This window comes from Notamacropus eugenii, chromosome 2 (assembly GCF_028372415.1).
Source record: "Notamacropus eugenii isolate mMacEug1 chromosome 2, mMacEug1.pri_v2, whole genome shotgun sequence".
Classification (NCBI taxonomy): Eukaryota; Metazoa; Chordata; class Mammalia; order Diprotodontia; family Macropodidae; genus Notamacropus; species Notamacropus eugenii.
In genome coordinates, this window is record NC_092873.1 from 262511323 (window position 1) to 262527421 (window position 16099).

The 16099-nt window shown below is 36.5% G+C and overlaps 1 protein-coding gene across 6 annotated transcripts in view; it reads right to left on the bottom strand.

The window, feature by feature from the left end:
• Window positions 1–9027: 9027 nt before the first annotated feature.
• Window positions 9028–16099, bottom strand: part of LOC140527168 (protein unc-93 homolog A-like) — a 262533-nt gene continuing 255461 nt past the window's right edge. For all 6 annotated transcript variants that reach the window (XM_072643889.1, XM_072643888.1, XM_072643886.1 and 3 more), the window contains one exon: window positions 9028–9390. In XM_072643889.1, coding sequence (XP_072499990.1) covers window positions 9113–9390 — 278 coding nt within the window. In that variant the 3' untranslated portion in view covers window positions 9028–9112. The remainder of the gene's footprint in view (window positions 9391–16099) is intronic.

A 16099-nucleotide genomic window follows, 5' to 3' on the forward strand; every position in this document is an offset into this window, starting at 1 on the left:
ACACTTTTGGGAAGGAACAAGGTCAAATGAGAGAATAAAAAAAGGGGGGAACAGGGTAGGATAGAAGACAATATATGTAGTATTACACAACATGATTATTATGGAAGTCCTTTGCAAAACAACACATATATAGTCAGTATTGAATTGCTTACCTTCTCAGTGGGGATTGGTCGGGAGGGAGAGAAGTTGGAATTCAATGTATTAGAAGCAAATGTTGAGAATTATTATTGCATATAACTAGGAAATAAAAAAACATAGGTAATGGGGTATAGAAATTTATCTTGCCCCACAAGAAAAGAGAAAAAAATGGAGATAAGGGAAGGGTAGGGTGTGATAGAAGGGAGGGTACACTGAGGGAAGGCGCAATCAGAATGCAAGGTATTATGGAGAGGGGGGAGGGTAGAGATGGTGAGAAAAATTGGAACTCAAAATTTTGCAGAAATGAATGTCAGCATCTAAAAATGAATAAATAAATTTTAAAAAATAAAATAAAATAGAATGCTATATTTTATTATAGAATGAAATATTCTCTTTTAGAGTAAGATATTCTATTTTAGAGTTTTCTTGAGTATTTCTGAGGAAAGATGCAATGACTGCAAAGTTGAAGGAATAATCCTAAAACTTCCATCATGGTTGTGATAAACCAGAAGGAAAGCATCTACCTCATTTTTGAATTAAGAAAGTTCCCCAAGAACCTACGGAAAGTCCACATTTTGCAAAAAAAAAAAAAAAAAAAATATTGCAGATTAATTAAAATTCGGTAAACATTTATTGAGAACCTAATATGTGCAGAACATATATCATGAATCCATAGTGCCCATCTGATCAGTTGCCTCCTCATCTCAATGACTGGTCCTAGAGCATGTTTCAGTTTCAGTTTGTGAATTTATGAATGGAGCTTCCAGACTTTATATAGCTAGGTCCCAGTTAGTACAAATAATGACTCCACTGCAGTGGTTGCACGCATTTATATTCAGACTATTTGAAGTTATACTTATGTACACTATGGAAATCTTTTTCAGCCCAATGGAAATACGTGGTGCAAGTTTGAAGAATTGACCACTTCAGGGAATTCATTATTTGCACTAATTGAGAATGAGCTATACTTGCACAATTATAGTCCAATATTAAAAAATTGAGCTTGGTATGTGGAAGAAACTTGAACTTTAAAGTATACCAGATAAAATAAGTTATTTGGTGGTTTCTGGAGTCCTTAAGGAATTTATTTGAAAAATTTGCAATTTATTTGCTTTTAGGTCATGTGTGATTTCTGTTATTACTCTTCTGTTAAATTTCTTTGATTTAGAAGTATTCTCTTACCAATTAATCATGATTTCTATTTCAGAGTTTTAAATAGTTTCTACGTGGCCTATTTCCTTATCATCATCGCTGTTTGGATTTCACTTTTTAAAAGTCTTAGAGGTGAATTTGATTAAGACTTCATTTGCATGAAAGAATACTCATCTAAGCGTGCTTCTTCACAGTGTGGACCTATAACCATTTCTATGTTCCATATTACAAAATGTGCTTTGGAACTGGAATAAGAGATTGAACAGAAGATTTGCATGACTATACCTGTAATTCTGAGTTGTTTTCATTTTGGTCTGGTCCTTTGATTTTATTGGTGTAGATTATTCTCGTGAGGAAACACCCTTTGCAATTTATAATCTTAAAGTTCCCTAGGACACTAAGAAGTTAAATGACTTACCCAAGGTCAATCAATCAGCATGTGTCTGAGGTCAAACTTGAATTGAACCTAGATCTTCCTGACTCCCTTGTCCTCTTTCTACATACCACTATGCCTAAGATAATAGTCATGGACAGCTACATGGCACAGTGGATACTGTAATGGCCTGCAGTCAGGAAGACTTGTCTTTGTGAGTTCATATCTAGTCTGAGATATTTACTAGCTATGTTACCCTGGACAGGTCACTTAATCCTGTTTGTCTCAGTTTCCTCATTTGTAAAATGAACTGGAGGAGGAAATGACAAACTGCTCCAGTATTTTTGCCAAGAAAACCCAAAGTGGGGTCATTAGACACAACTGAAAAATGAATGATCAACAAAATAATAGTATTGCTGCCCAAATATAGCATTTCCTAACATGCTCACTACATACTCCTTAGTTCTTTCTGTAGTATTCAACTAAACAAGTTAAATAAGTTTTAACTATATGTGAAGCAGTGTATTAGGGGTTGGGGTTAAAAAGATAAGGGAGAAAAATCCTTGTCCTGTAGAAGTCTATATTCTGCTGGAAGGTAGCATTTATTAAGTGTACTTAGTCAATAAGATCATGGCGTCATTGCCATGGTACTAATTGCAGGACCTAGAAAACAATTTAAATATGAATTGAGAATTCTCAACAGTCCTACCTAGTCCTCCTTTGACATCATGTTTCTCAAAAAAAAAAAATGATTTATGAGGTTTTTAACCAAAACTAACCTAAAGAAAATTTTGAAGTAGATATTTGCCTTAGTGCTTCTTGTCATCCCTCTCCTCCCTCCTCTCCCCTCCTTTAAAAAACAGACAAAAAACTTCGCTATACTTTCCTTCTTCATTTCAGCTGCCTAGCATTCATGTTCTTTTACCTTTACCATCAAAATCACAAAAAAGGTGATAATTATTTATACTTTACCGTGATATCAATGACTTTTTCTTTGGTGTGAATTTAAGTCAGATCTTACCCTAAAGTATCTATATTTGTAATGTGAACCTAATCAATGGAAGCCACTTGCTCAGAGCATGTACAGGTATGGTTTCTGTTGATTTCCAGTCTCCTTACTCTGTGGTTAAGAGGCATCTTTTTTAACTTGGCTGCTGAAACTGGACTGGAAGGCAGATAAAAGATTCAATAACTTGACCTCTTTCCACCCTGGCTGTGATGAAGGGAAGCCTTTGGGTAGAAAAACACACCTAGGGCCTTAATATCTTCACTCAGGTCCACACATGACTGTGAATATGAACTTCCTTCTTTGAGTATGTTCTTACCACATCTTAAGTGAAGCAACATTGACTAAGCTGTGATTTTTATGAGCTTTGAAAGGTCAAGACAGTAAGCCACCTGGAGGTCAAGGAGCCAGAATCCGTGACAGATGTCCAAGTCTCGTGAAGAATGAAATTCTAAGTAACCTGCTTATCTTAGTATAGAAATAGATAGAAGACAGCCAAAAGAGAGTGACAGCAACTCATCCATCAACTATGTCACAATGAGAAAAGAACTCAGTAGGGAGGGTGAATGTTATGTAGAAACTGCTTTAATGTTGAGTTCATTCTTTCCACAGATTAAGATGGCACAAGAAAGATTATGTCTCTGGTTTGGGGGAATAGTTGTATTTCTGTTCCTGCTATATTTTCTCAGTCATCTGCCTTTGTAAAATTTTGATCTCCCCTTTGTAAAAATTAATGTTAATTGGTTAAAGATATTGAGGATGCTAGTCAATGGTATTGATCATGTTAGGAAGACACTAAATGTAACTGGCAATTGACAATGGGGGAAAATACACTGGAATAGGGGCTCAAGTCAATAGTATTAAAGAACAGCCTTATAACTCCTCATGGGTAACCTCAGATCTTTGATGTAGTCTTGCTCTGGGAACTCAACTTATTAGTCAAGTAGGTATTGGGATAAGGATTCTCAGAGCTTACGTGAACTAAATTTTAAAGCCTTATCACTGATATGGAATAGAATGTTTTGACACTTTTTCAGAAATTTGAAGCACAGAATACCTGTGGGGCAAATATTTTTTTTAATTGGACTTCCCAAAGCCTGGGATTTCAAAGCAGTCTATAGAATGACCCTGCTTCTAGATGAAGAATTTGTCCAGGCTTCTAAGAATTTCCCCTATTGCCTATAATAACTCTTAATACTCAAAGACCCTCTCCTCTGGCAGCTAATCATGAGGCAAGATCCACAGAGGAGTCATTTGCCACTTGTGAATCATATACAAAAATGGGGACAAGCAGCCTATGTATGACTGTTATCTCAACCACTGAACAGTTTCATGGGATCATAGAATATCAGAGGTGGATTATTAAAGATCATCTAACGTAGTGTGGTGGGAAGAACAATGAATTTCACATCAGAGGACTTCAATTCAATTTCTGACTATAGTGATGAGAGCTGGAGTGGAGGCAGCATGATATGGAAGTTGCCCAGAATCATTCTGATTACCCCTTTTATTACCCCTGCAGCTTATCAATTTCTTTCCTAAAATGTGTTGCCCAGAATGGAACTCATTAACCTAGGTATGCTCTGACCAGGACAGAGTATATTGAGGACTATCACATCACTAATCTTCCATACTGTGCTTCTCTTAATGAAACCTAAGAGGATCTTAGATTTCTTGACTCTCAGATTACACTGTTAACTTGTATTGACCTTTCAAACTGCTAAGACAAAGCTTAACAGACTAAATCCCAGGGCCAAATCCTGCATGATGATTGTTTTGTACAGCCTACAAGCTAAGAATGGTTTTCATTTTTTAAAATAAAGTTGTATTGTATTTTAAAAATGTAAAGGCCATTCTTAGCTCAAAGGTTTTAAAGGACAGTGCTGGATTTAGTTCTAATGCCATAGTGCACTAGCCCTTGTTCTAAAAGCAAAAGATTTTTTTCCCAATAAAATATTGTTTTGCCATACCTCCCCCAACTACATTTGCAAAGTTGATTCTCTTGAACTCATGGAAGATGTTATATTTATCTGTTAAAATCCACATTAATCATGTTTGATATTCCTTCCCTCTTTTTGCCATTTATAACTATGATAAATATACCATCACTGCCAAGTTAGTGCCAAGTTATTGATAAAAATACCAGCTTTCTGCTCTTTCCCCAAAAGTCCTAGTAGTTCAAGCCTATGTTTCTCAGAGAGGGATGTAACATCAAATCTGTATGCTCTCGTTCTCCCTAAATGATGACAAACCCATGCCCAGAGATAAATAATAATTCTAAAAAGATAAGAGGGAATGATGGGGACACAGAAGGGAAGGATCGGGAAGCTGACACTCAGAATTGGTTTCTTTAGTTTACCTTTCATTGCCTCTAAGATGTAAATATTCTAGCTATTACAATGGCAAAATACTGGTAAAGGTCAGAGAGCCAGATAAATCCCTCCTGACAATTCTCCCCAGCCCCAAGTACAGATTTTGGGGGCATTCCACCAAAGACTTTTTTTTTTACATTGATATTGACCCCTTGATGTCTAAGGACTACTCTTTGAATCTGGTTATTTAACTAATTCCCAAATCCCTCTGACTACTCTTTTGTCATCTGCATCTCTCCATCTTTATACAAATATAGTACGAGAGACTTCGTCAGATGTGGTGTAAAATATATGTCAATTGTATTTACAGCATTTGCCTGAGTAGCCAGTATAATAACCCTGTGCAAAAAAAAAAAAGGAGATCAGGTTAGTATGGCATAATCTATTCCTGATAAAACCATACTGGCTCTTTGTCATGCTTCCTTTTCTGGATCATTTATTCAACAGCATTTATGCAGCACATCCTCTGTGCCAAGAATGGTGCTAAGTGTAGGAAATACAAATAGAAAGAATGAAACTTGTAGGAACTTGTGTTCTATTAATATCTCTTTAAAAATACTGTTCATATATAACCAGGAATCCAAGTCCAGCATCGTAGGCCACAGTTGTAGACTCTGTTCTCTTCATATTTCTTGAAAATAAAGACAATGTTTGACCTTCCTTAATCCTGTAAAACCTCTTTCATTATCTTCAGTCTTTTCAATATCACCGCCAGTGGTTTAGCAACCACATCTGTCTGTTCTTTCAGTACTACAGAATATCATTCATTTGACCCCATTAACTAGAGTTCTTTGGGGCCAACTAAGTGTTCTCTTGAAAGTTTCTTATGTGTCTTCCTTACCCTTAACTCAGCCAACCAGGATGTATTGATTAAGCCTTTACTATGTGGCTGAGGATAGAAAAGCAAATGTGAAATAGTCCTCTTTATCCTCCAAGAGCACAAAGAAGGTTGAGGGTAGAGATAAAAAAAGAGCAATGTTAAGTACCCTTTGAATGGGTTGTCAATCTATCATGCAAATGAAAAATTTCTCCTAAATGTTTTTCCACGTTAGTATTCCATGACTTCCAACTCTTTATGACCCAATTTGGGGTTTTCTGTGCAAAAATACTAGAGTGGTTTGCCATTTCCTTCTCCAGGTCATTTTACAGATGAGGAAACTGAGGCAAACAATGTGAAGTGACTTGCATAGGGTTACCCAACTATTTAGTGTTTGAGGCTAGATTTGAACACAGGTCCTCCAGGTTCCAGGCCCAGTGCTCTATCCACTGTGCCATCTAGCTTCCCCTTTATCTATCTGTCTTTGTTATTTAAAACTGCAAGTAAGCAAGAGTTATTTTCTAGAAGATGGGTCCAAGTTCTTGAATGCAAAGTTTGAAAGAGTGGCACTTATCCTTTAGACTTTTTTCCCTTAAGCAAAAGGTTGGGATAGAGTCTAGAGCTGAGACTATAAAAATCAATTGTCCTCTTGAGTACAAATGAAGAATTTGTGTATACTGTTTTCCTGTCATTGCTAGAGAGAACATGGAGAAAACAAGAAGGAAATGATATCTTTCTTCTGAAGTTGTTATCACTTCCACTAGCAATTTAAGGCTTGGAAAATTTATATATGTGTGTGGGTGTACATACATGTATGTATATATGTACATGTGTATGTGTGTGTATGTGTATAAAATTTGATCCTCATACCAATCCTGAGAGGCTAAAATTATTCTGAGAAAACAATTTAATATTTTGGAGCTTCTATAGAGAAAACCATTCCAGATGAAGAAATTGGGGCAGACAAAGGTTAAGTGACTTCCCTAGGATCACACGATTAGGACCTGAGGTCATCTTTGAACTCAGGTCTTCCTGATGTTAAGTCCAGAGTTCTTTCCCACTGTTGTGTTCACCCTTCATTTTCAAAGAGGACATTGACATCAGAGAAATGATGACATGACTTGCAGTTGACTTTGTTTTGAGTGAGGGAGGGCTGTGCAAGGTCACCAGCCTCACTTTCTCCTCCTGAGCCATCGGATCCAGTGATCACATATTCAACAGGATGACTAGAGATGACCCAAGATGCAATGGGAGACCTTGGTGTTCTTAGGCTAGTCCTTTTCAAGGTACTGACTTAGAGGGAGATAACACTCATTGAATGAAAGGACATCTTGAAGAAGCAGTCAGGGAATGGCTTTTTTAATGAGCCAAAGGAAAAAATAGCTAAATCAAGCTGGGAGGGAAAGAGAAGCTGTTACTATTGATAATCACTCTAAGCAAGCCGTGAAGTGGAACTTGGGCAGGGACCTATTGTTGTCCAACCTATGGGCTTCAGAGTGCATTGTGTGTAAGGTTTTGGGAAGGAAGGAAAGAAGGAAGGAAGGTTTTAGTACACTTAATACAATATTTAATGAATACTTTTCAGATCTTACTTCTTTCCCTTCTTTTCCCTCTTCTACTCTTCTTTCCTCAAACCAAATGGCAAAGGAGAACCTTATGATACAGACCACAGAGTATTGGTTTCAGCATGGAGCTGTTTTCTCTTTGAGGAGCCCTAGGATTTTCTTCTCATGCAATTCCACAAATATTTAACTACCTCCCATGTAGGAGGTAAATTCTGTGTTGGATATAGGGATTATACAGAGACTTACCTTCAAAGTGCTTACCATCTAACAATCTAAAACTCTAGATTTATAGAGATTTCCCACTGTACCTAGAGGCCTCATGAAGTTGATTATTGGGAGAAGCTGAATGATGTGGGACTGTTTTCAGAGATTAAGAGAAGATAATTGTAGTTACAGCTATGGTCTAATATGACTTGGGGTGATATTTCTCACAGAAAAAAACTGTAAATGATTGTTGATGTCTTCATGTTATCATTGCTTACATTGTTATCTGTATGGCTAGTACTTTTAATATTTGAATACAGGTGATTAGTGATTTTTATATATACACAATCATTTAAGAGAAAAGAAATTTCTCCAGTGTATTAAATAAAAAATATTTAATAAATTATGGGGAGGTTCAAACTAATAAGTAACTAATTACTGACATAATTTATTAATTTTTAAGAAAATATTAAAAAAACACAGCTAGATCATTTTAGAGATCAGGCAAGACTCAAATACAAGAGTGAGAGGTGGGAGTGTGGCCAGTAACCTTAAACTTGCTACACACACACACACACACACACACACACACACACACACTCACACACACGTACATACACATTCTCTGGATATTTCTCTTTGCAGATGATATTGGTCTAATTTATTAAGCTTCCTCATTTAGATATGTGATTATGCAAAAGATTGGTATCACAAACCTATCCAGTAGAAAAAAATCAAAGGGATAAAAAAAATGACTATTTTACAGCCTGTAATAAGAAATTAGATAGTTATTCCATTAAGTTAATCCTCTGGTACATACCACTATAGTACTACATGTAGATCATGAGTTGGGCCCAGAAATGAACAGGAGAAAGAGAAAGTACTCTCTTGTATTTGGAAGCTTGTGCAGCACTTTCAGTGATGCCAAGTGATTCCCTGGCATCAAGACTCAACTCTTTTACACAAAATTTCTTTCAGAGAAGTTGTGTGGTTTTGAATTTCTAAATGCTATAATCTCTAAAAGAATCAAAACTGATGTGGGTTGTCCAAAGTGGGCTTAAGCATATTTTAACAATGACCCACCAGCAAGAAGTGGAATATAAAATACTACTGAAGAATTACATGATAAGAAAGGAAGTGGGTCAGTCAAAGAGCAAAGGGAAAGGATAATAGATGGATAGCGCTCGTACTACACCCGTCTTCCCCCTAGGATAAAAGGTCCAGAGGAATGTTTCCAGAATATTACACAGATTTCCTGTGGAAGATCTATAGTAAAGTACAGACAAGAATTACACAGGATGGAATGGTCTGAATGGTTTGTTTTCTATATCAATGGAGGGAGAGAATACTCACATCCATGAGATCACAGATACATTAAAGTATTGTGACCAATGCTAAAATTATTCTGAGAAAACAATTTAATACTTTGGCACTTCTATAGAGAAAACCATTCTGAGGCTTTCTTCTTGTGTGTCCTCAAGGACCTTATAATTTTTGCATCTCTAGCTGAGTATCTGTCTCTTCTGCTTGAATGTCCTTTTTTTCAGCATCTGAAATCTCAGGTGACTTCTTATATTCCAGGACCTCAACAATCCCATAGAACACCATTGATAAAATCAGTACCCCAATGACTATATATAACTTGATGCTGACACACAAAAGTGTGCTGTAACCAAAAGCAATGACAAATCCAAGGGACTCCCAAAGGCGGTAATTGGCAAAAGCAGCTTCCTTGTTCTTCACAAATAAAACTCCATAGATGGCTGTAAGGGAAAAGAAAGAAATGATCAATTTGTCTTGACCATGCTATTGTTTAAAAAATTTCTAAGACTAAGAACCTGTACATCACTATTCCCCAAATATTCCCCTCAAAATGTGCGTGTGTTTTTAAGTAAATCTTCCATTTTGGTTCTAGAGCAAAACATATTACTGTTATATGTTCAAGTTACTTTTTCTATGTTTCTCTAGAAGTGACAAATAATAGCATGCTTTTATTGATTCATTATTATCTGAGCCAGATATATTATTTCATAAACAAGGGCAAGCAAAAAAAGTGCAAACAATTGGCAGCATCCATCCATTCATTCACAGAAGTAAGTTCAAGAATCAATCACCCACACGTGTTCTAATTCCACATTTAAGAACTCTGAATTTCCTTTATCTGATTGTAATCTTTATCTTTGCATCTTTCCTTATGCTTTACATCCCAGAATCCTGGCCCTTTGTGCCTAGTTGCTGTTTTAATGGTTAGGCATATATATTATATTATTCTACCCTTCAAAAAAAGTCATATTCTAAAATAGTGTCTCATCTCCTTTAGAAGATTTTTAGCTGTACTAGCTGCTAATTTAGGATAAAGGGAGTAAATATATTTTCCTTGCTTGTGAAAAACCATGAAGAAGGTCTTCTCTGAGAGGGTATGGGGTGCTTATTAAGGCTTGGGATTCCTATTACTTTGCCAAAATGAGTCTTTGTTTTGAAAGCAAAAATTAATCCACCATTTAACCCAGACAGAAACAGGTTGGTTGACACTATAGACAAGAACTAGTAGAACTGAGAACTCACTTCCATGAAAAAGGAAGCACTAAGAACATGACATTTCTTCTATGAGACCTCCCTAAGACCACCAAAATAGGGTAAGAACAATTCTCTCAAGCTTTCCTCCTTGTTATAGTGATCTTTACTCCATCCTTACACCATGACTTACTCTAGGAAAACTCTTTAATACATCAGAAGTTCTTATATTATTTTTAAGGGATAGGATAAGGGATAAGAGAAAAAAAAATTATGTTCTCTCTGAAAGGTTACAGTGATTTAAGGGGAAACAGGTATAGAAGGAAAGAGGCTGATAGTTAGAAACCAGAAGGAAGCACCAGGTTCTCTTGTGAATCTTATTTTAAATTTCTATTCCAGTGAAAATGACAGAGAGGTAGGTAACATCTATAAACTGCTTATCTTGGGGCAACTAGGTGGTGTAGTGAGTAGAGCACTGGTCCTGGAGTCAGGAAGACCTAAATTCAAATCGAGCCTCAGACACTCAACACTCACTGACTGTGTGACCTTGGGCAAGTCACTTAACATTCATTGCCTTGCATTGTTCCCTCCAAAAATATAAAATGAAGTGCTTATCTTATAGGAATTTTCTTTTCATCCTCACAACAACCCTGTGAAGTAGGTGTTATTATTATCCCCACTATCCTAGCCCCAAACCATATTTCTTGCCTCATATGTTATTACTCTATATATGTATTACTCTGTATGCCACACTGTATGATAGAAGCAAACCCTCTTCCATCTCTGTGCTGCTGCTCTGGCCCCACTCCATTCCTGAAACACTGTCCCACTTCACCTACTCCTTATAGACTCACTCTTTTTATATGCCTTTGAGGTTTGCAAAGTGCTTATCTTCTATGTGATTTCACTTGATTTTCACAGCAACCCTGTTAAGGAGGTGCTATTATTATCCCCATTTGAGAGAGGAGGAAATGAAAATTGTGGAAGTTTAAAGCACTTGTCCAGGGTCACATAACTAGTAAGTATCTGAGGGAGGATTTGAACTCAGGTCCGAACTTGAAGGGGATGAAGAGGAAGACCTCATCTCATCAATTATTGACTAGCTTCTGTTTGAATGAACATACAGTAAGTGAACTTTTTCCCTTTTGCTTTCATCAATACTTCTGAAATAGTGGAAATGAGCCCTCTCTTTCACACCTCTCAGACGCACCTTCCTGAACAGAAGGTCGTTTTTCCTCTCCTTGCCCTAGGGCACCTGCCAACAGACTACTTAGCAGCTGTGAATCTGGCAGCTGGGCAGTCTCTTGTCTTAAATGCCAAAATCTTTTGAGAATTATCTAAAAATAATCAAATAGTGCAAAATACTTGGATTAGTATACTCCTGGGAACATTTTAAAACCCTCTCATTTCTTTTTTTTTTTTACAGAAGTCTTTAAAATTCTGTCCAAAAACAGAAGCAAAGAGAGGGAAATTTTAATTGAGTTGAAAGTCTTTGTTTAGTATTGTATTGGTAATGCTTTTTAATGCCACTTCCTTCTTCATAGTTTATAGGAGCTCAAACCAAATACAATAATTATTTGGTTTCTTACCCAATCTAATGTTGTGGGAAACTTCATTTTTCATCTAAGATGCTGCTACTTTTAAGTCCAATGACTGATGTCCTCCAGTGATTTCACAATTAAACCAAAATTAAAATTGTATGAACAAGTCATGCAATTAAGACAAGATAAGGCACTTCCTTGACTCTCCTGTTCTGGTCACCAAAGCAAAGATTCTATAAGTTGAAGAGATGGGTTATGAGTCTAGAGACCTGAATGATAGTCAAGACTCTACCATGCACAGTTACCGAAATCAGCCATATCAGTTAGTCAATAATAAATAACAACGAGCTCTTACTAGATATACCAAAAATTGGACTGAGTGCACCATATTTAATCTCTATGAAAGTTCATTTTCCTAATGTGTCAGATGGCTGTTAGACTTGACTTCTCAGATTCCTTATACCCTAAAATGCTGTGATTCTTTAATTCTAGAAATTAGTATTCTATAAAAAAAGACCTCAGGAAAGGGAAGAACAAAAATGTCCATTATTGTGGGATCTCTGAATTCAAATTCAGACAAATATTTCGGAAAGAGGGAAAAATTGGAAAGTAATAGTATTATTGTCCCATGTGTCCCATGACTTGGAGATAGTATACCCCTTGAATGGCAGTTAGTTAAAAGAATGGGGTATAGAGTTGATGAAATAGAATTGATTGGTGTGACTGGTTGGAAAATGTGTGACCAAAAAAAAAAGCAAAGAATAAGAAGACCCTTCTTCTCCTCCCTCCCACAAACTGAAAAGGCAAATCTGTTTGGCCATGGTTTTGACCAGAAAGAATCTTCTGATGAGATAGAGAAATTCTTCCATCTGAGGCAGGAAATTGCCATTGGTTTCTACGAAAATGTAGAAGAGGAAAGCTATGGAGATTATATTCACCCACTGCTAGGAAAGTATAGCTAGGAAAGTAGCAGATGTAGTATAAAAGACATTTGTGGGGCTGATAACAAGTGAAATAATTGAATATTATCTAGTAGAAATATCTCATACACAGTAGGCACTCAATTAGGTTTGTAGAATGAATAAGTAGATTTCCTCAGATTCATAAACCAGTCAATCTTGGTTCAATAAATACCGAGAAAGAAAAAAAAAAACATTTTGTCAAGTTGCTGTGGAAAGAAAATTCCACTGAGTTGTGTTATGGTCGCAAAAGAAATAGACAAATAGGAGAAGAAAAGGAAGCTTAAAATAACATAGCTCTACAGTCAATTTGTATTTCTCATTTTCCTGAATGGGCAAGGAATTGAAATGTGAAAGACATCAAATCCTGCCCTAAATAATGGGGACAACAAAAAATTGCATCATCAGGGAAACTTTGGAGATTTGTCCTGGAAATTCAGACACTCAAAAGAATTTGTGATCTCCTTGATTTGAATGTGTCCTGAAAAAAACACATGTTTAATATAGTAAACAGAGAGCCCAGATTTTTCAAATATAACATGGTAGATGTTGGAAAGAATAAAGTGAACAAAGTTTAATTGAGTTACTAAGACATTATGTAGAACTAAGACAAAATATAAGCTGAACTAATATTATAGCTAGAATCTTATTGATAATGATTCTTTTTTAAACATGTTATTACTGTTTCCCAAAACAGAATACTCTACTACTGTATTCAAATTAACATCGATTAAGTTTGCATTCATTAGGAGCCCTCAATTAATGCCCAATTGGTCAGCTAGTATTTATCAAGCACCTGCCATGTTCCAAGCATTGTGCTAAGCCTTAAGGATAAAAAAAGACAAATGTGAAGCAGTTCTTGTCCTCAAGAAGCTTATATCATGTTGGTGGAGATGAAATTCATGCATAAATATATACAAATACATACCCAATTAATGCCAGTTATTGGAGGTGGGGTATACTAGTAGCTGAGGGAATCAGGAAATCATGTTTGAGTTGAGTTTTGAAGCAAGTCATCTTCTAAGAGTTGGAGGTGAAGGGTACAGTGAAATAGAATGTTGGGTCTGGAGTCAAGAAGACCAAAGTTCAAATCCAGCCTCAGAAAATCAGTAACCATGTGACTTCAGAAAAGTCATTTAACTTCTGCTTGTCTCAGTTTCTCAACTATAAAATGGGGATGATGATATAGCACCTACCTATAAGGGTTGTTGGGAAGATCAAATGAGATAATATTTGTAAAGTGCTTAGCATAATGCTCAGCACATAGTAGGTACAATATAAGTGGTAGCTGTTATTATTATCATCATTATTATTCTGGGCAGAGGAAGATGGTAGTGGAGGCAGCTGCCCATTGGAGAAGGGAGATACCTGAGTCAAACAGACCAATTTGGATGCTACTGCAACCATCCAGGAGAAGGGTGAAGAGGTCCTCAGCAAGATCAATAACTATGTGAAAGGAGGTGACAAATACCAAGAGCTATCGTGGAGCTAGAATTGACAAGATTTAGCAACTATTTCTGTAGTTGGGGTGAGAGATAGTGAGGAATCAGAGATGATGCTTAGGTTGTGACGACACAGTGACTATCCCATGTCAAGTCAAAATGATTCTTCTCTTTGTAACCATGCTTTGACCTTTGATGTCTCTCTCTCTCTCTTTTTTTTTTTTTATAAATCTAATGTTGAAGACTTTGACACAAAATTAATACCATAACCCAGATAATTCAAGGAAAAGAAAATCAAAATACTCTAGTCTCATGCACTGAATGTGCATGTGAGTGAAATATTTTGGTCTAAACTATATGTGCATTTACTTTTACTTTTAATGTTCCTGAAAAGGAACAGCGACTTGACCTGTGATTTCATTGATATGGTGAAACCTACACAAGCACTGATGATAGGTTGTGTAGATTGCTCCCTCTTTGTTTCCTTTGCAAGTTTAATAAATTTTGAGCTGCTGGAGGGGAAGTGAGGTTGGTGACCTGCACAGCCCTCCCTCACTCAAAACGAAGTCAAGTGCAAGTCATGTCATCATTTCTCTGATGGCATGGTCTTCTTTGGCAATGAAGGACGAACACAATGGTGAAACCATAGATGAAGAAATTCCATTTACCAATGCAAGTCAGCACCTTCTCTGAAACTAACAGACTCAGAGAATTGCCTTAAGAGATTAGGTGACTTGTCCAAGATCACATAACAGTATGTGTCTGAAAAGGACCTTTAATCAAGACCTTCCTGGCTTCTAGACCAGCACTCCATCCACTAAATCACATTGCCCCTCTAGTCTTTGCTTAATGAAAGTAAGTTGAGAGGAGTCAGTGAAGACCAAAGCCATATCTATCCTTCTCCAACACACATATGACACCTACATACGTGCATACACACAGACACACGCACACAGACACACACACACAAAGAATCTAGTATAGACCTATATACCTTGTGAGTGTTCAATAGAAGCTAAGGCTACTCCAGAAAGTTAACAGGCTACTTAGGAAAGAGTGGAGTAAGTGGTGGCTAGAATGAAAAGAGCTGAAACAGACTTCAGAGATCATCCCTCATGTCACAGAAAAAGTGAGTTCTGCAATGGTTAAATGTCTTGCTCTGGGTCATATAGCTAGTTAGTGAAAAGAAAAAGGTCAGCCCAACAGCCTTTTTGAAATATATCTAGGATTACAATACATAAGACCCCTAGCATATAATCCTGGATGCCATGAATAGATAGCATTTTCACATCATTTTTCTTCTCAACTGAAGCAATACTTTTCCAGTACTGTGAAAACTCTTGCAAGAAGAGTTTTACTCTTGAGCCAGATGATGGCATCTAGCCATATCTGTATCTGACCTACTGTTCTGTGTAAGAAACTTGGTTTAAAAGTTCAGTCCAGATTTATGACTAAACCAAAAACACTGATATCTAAGGGTATATAATAAATTTATTGGCATCAATTGTGTTTAGTCTAGGGAAGTCAAAGGCTCTTTCTTATCTGATTTGTCACTAGTTAAAGAACAATGAAGATAGCATGTTCAAATCTTGAGAAAAGGGAAAAACCAGAGAGCAATAGATAATTCACGGAACTTTTGAGTTGGAAAAGATCGAAATAACCATTTGGTTTATCATTTAATCTAAATCCCTGCTCTATTAGACTGAGGAAACTGCAGCCCATGGAGATTAAGCACCCAGAATCACACAGTCAGTAAGTATTATAGCTAGTATTTAGGCTTCTGATTTTAAGTGTTATATTTTTCTCCGTGGAATACATTGCAGTTTTGCACCCTTTCAGGTGGTGTAAGAAAAGTAGCAGTTTATCCCCTCTAATGACAGCACTTTTTCAGCAACCCAAAAGGTGACTCTACATAAGGACATCACCAGATGGACAATATCAAAATCAGATTGATTATATATTTTGCATCTCAAGGTGGAGAAGCTCTATACAAAAAATTTAAAAAAAAAGCTGGAG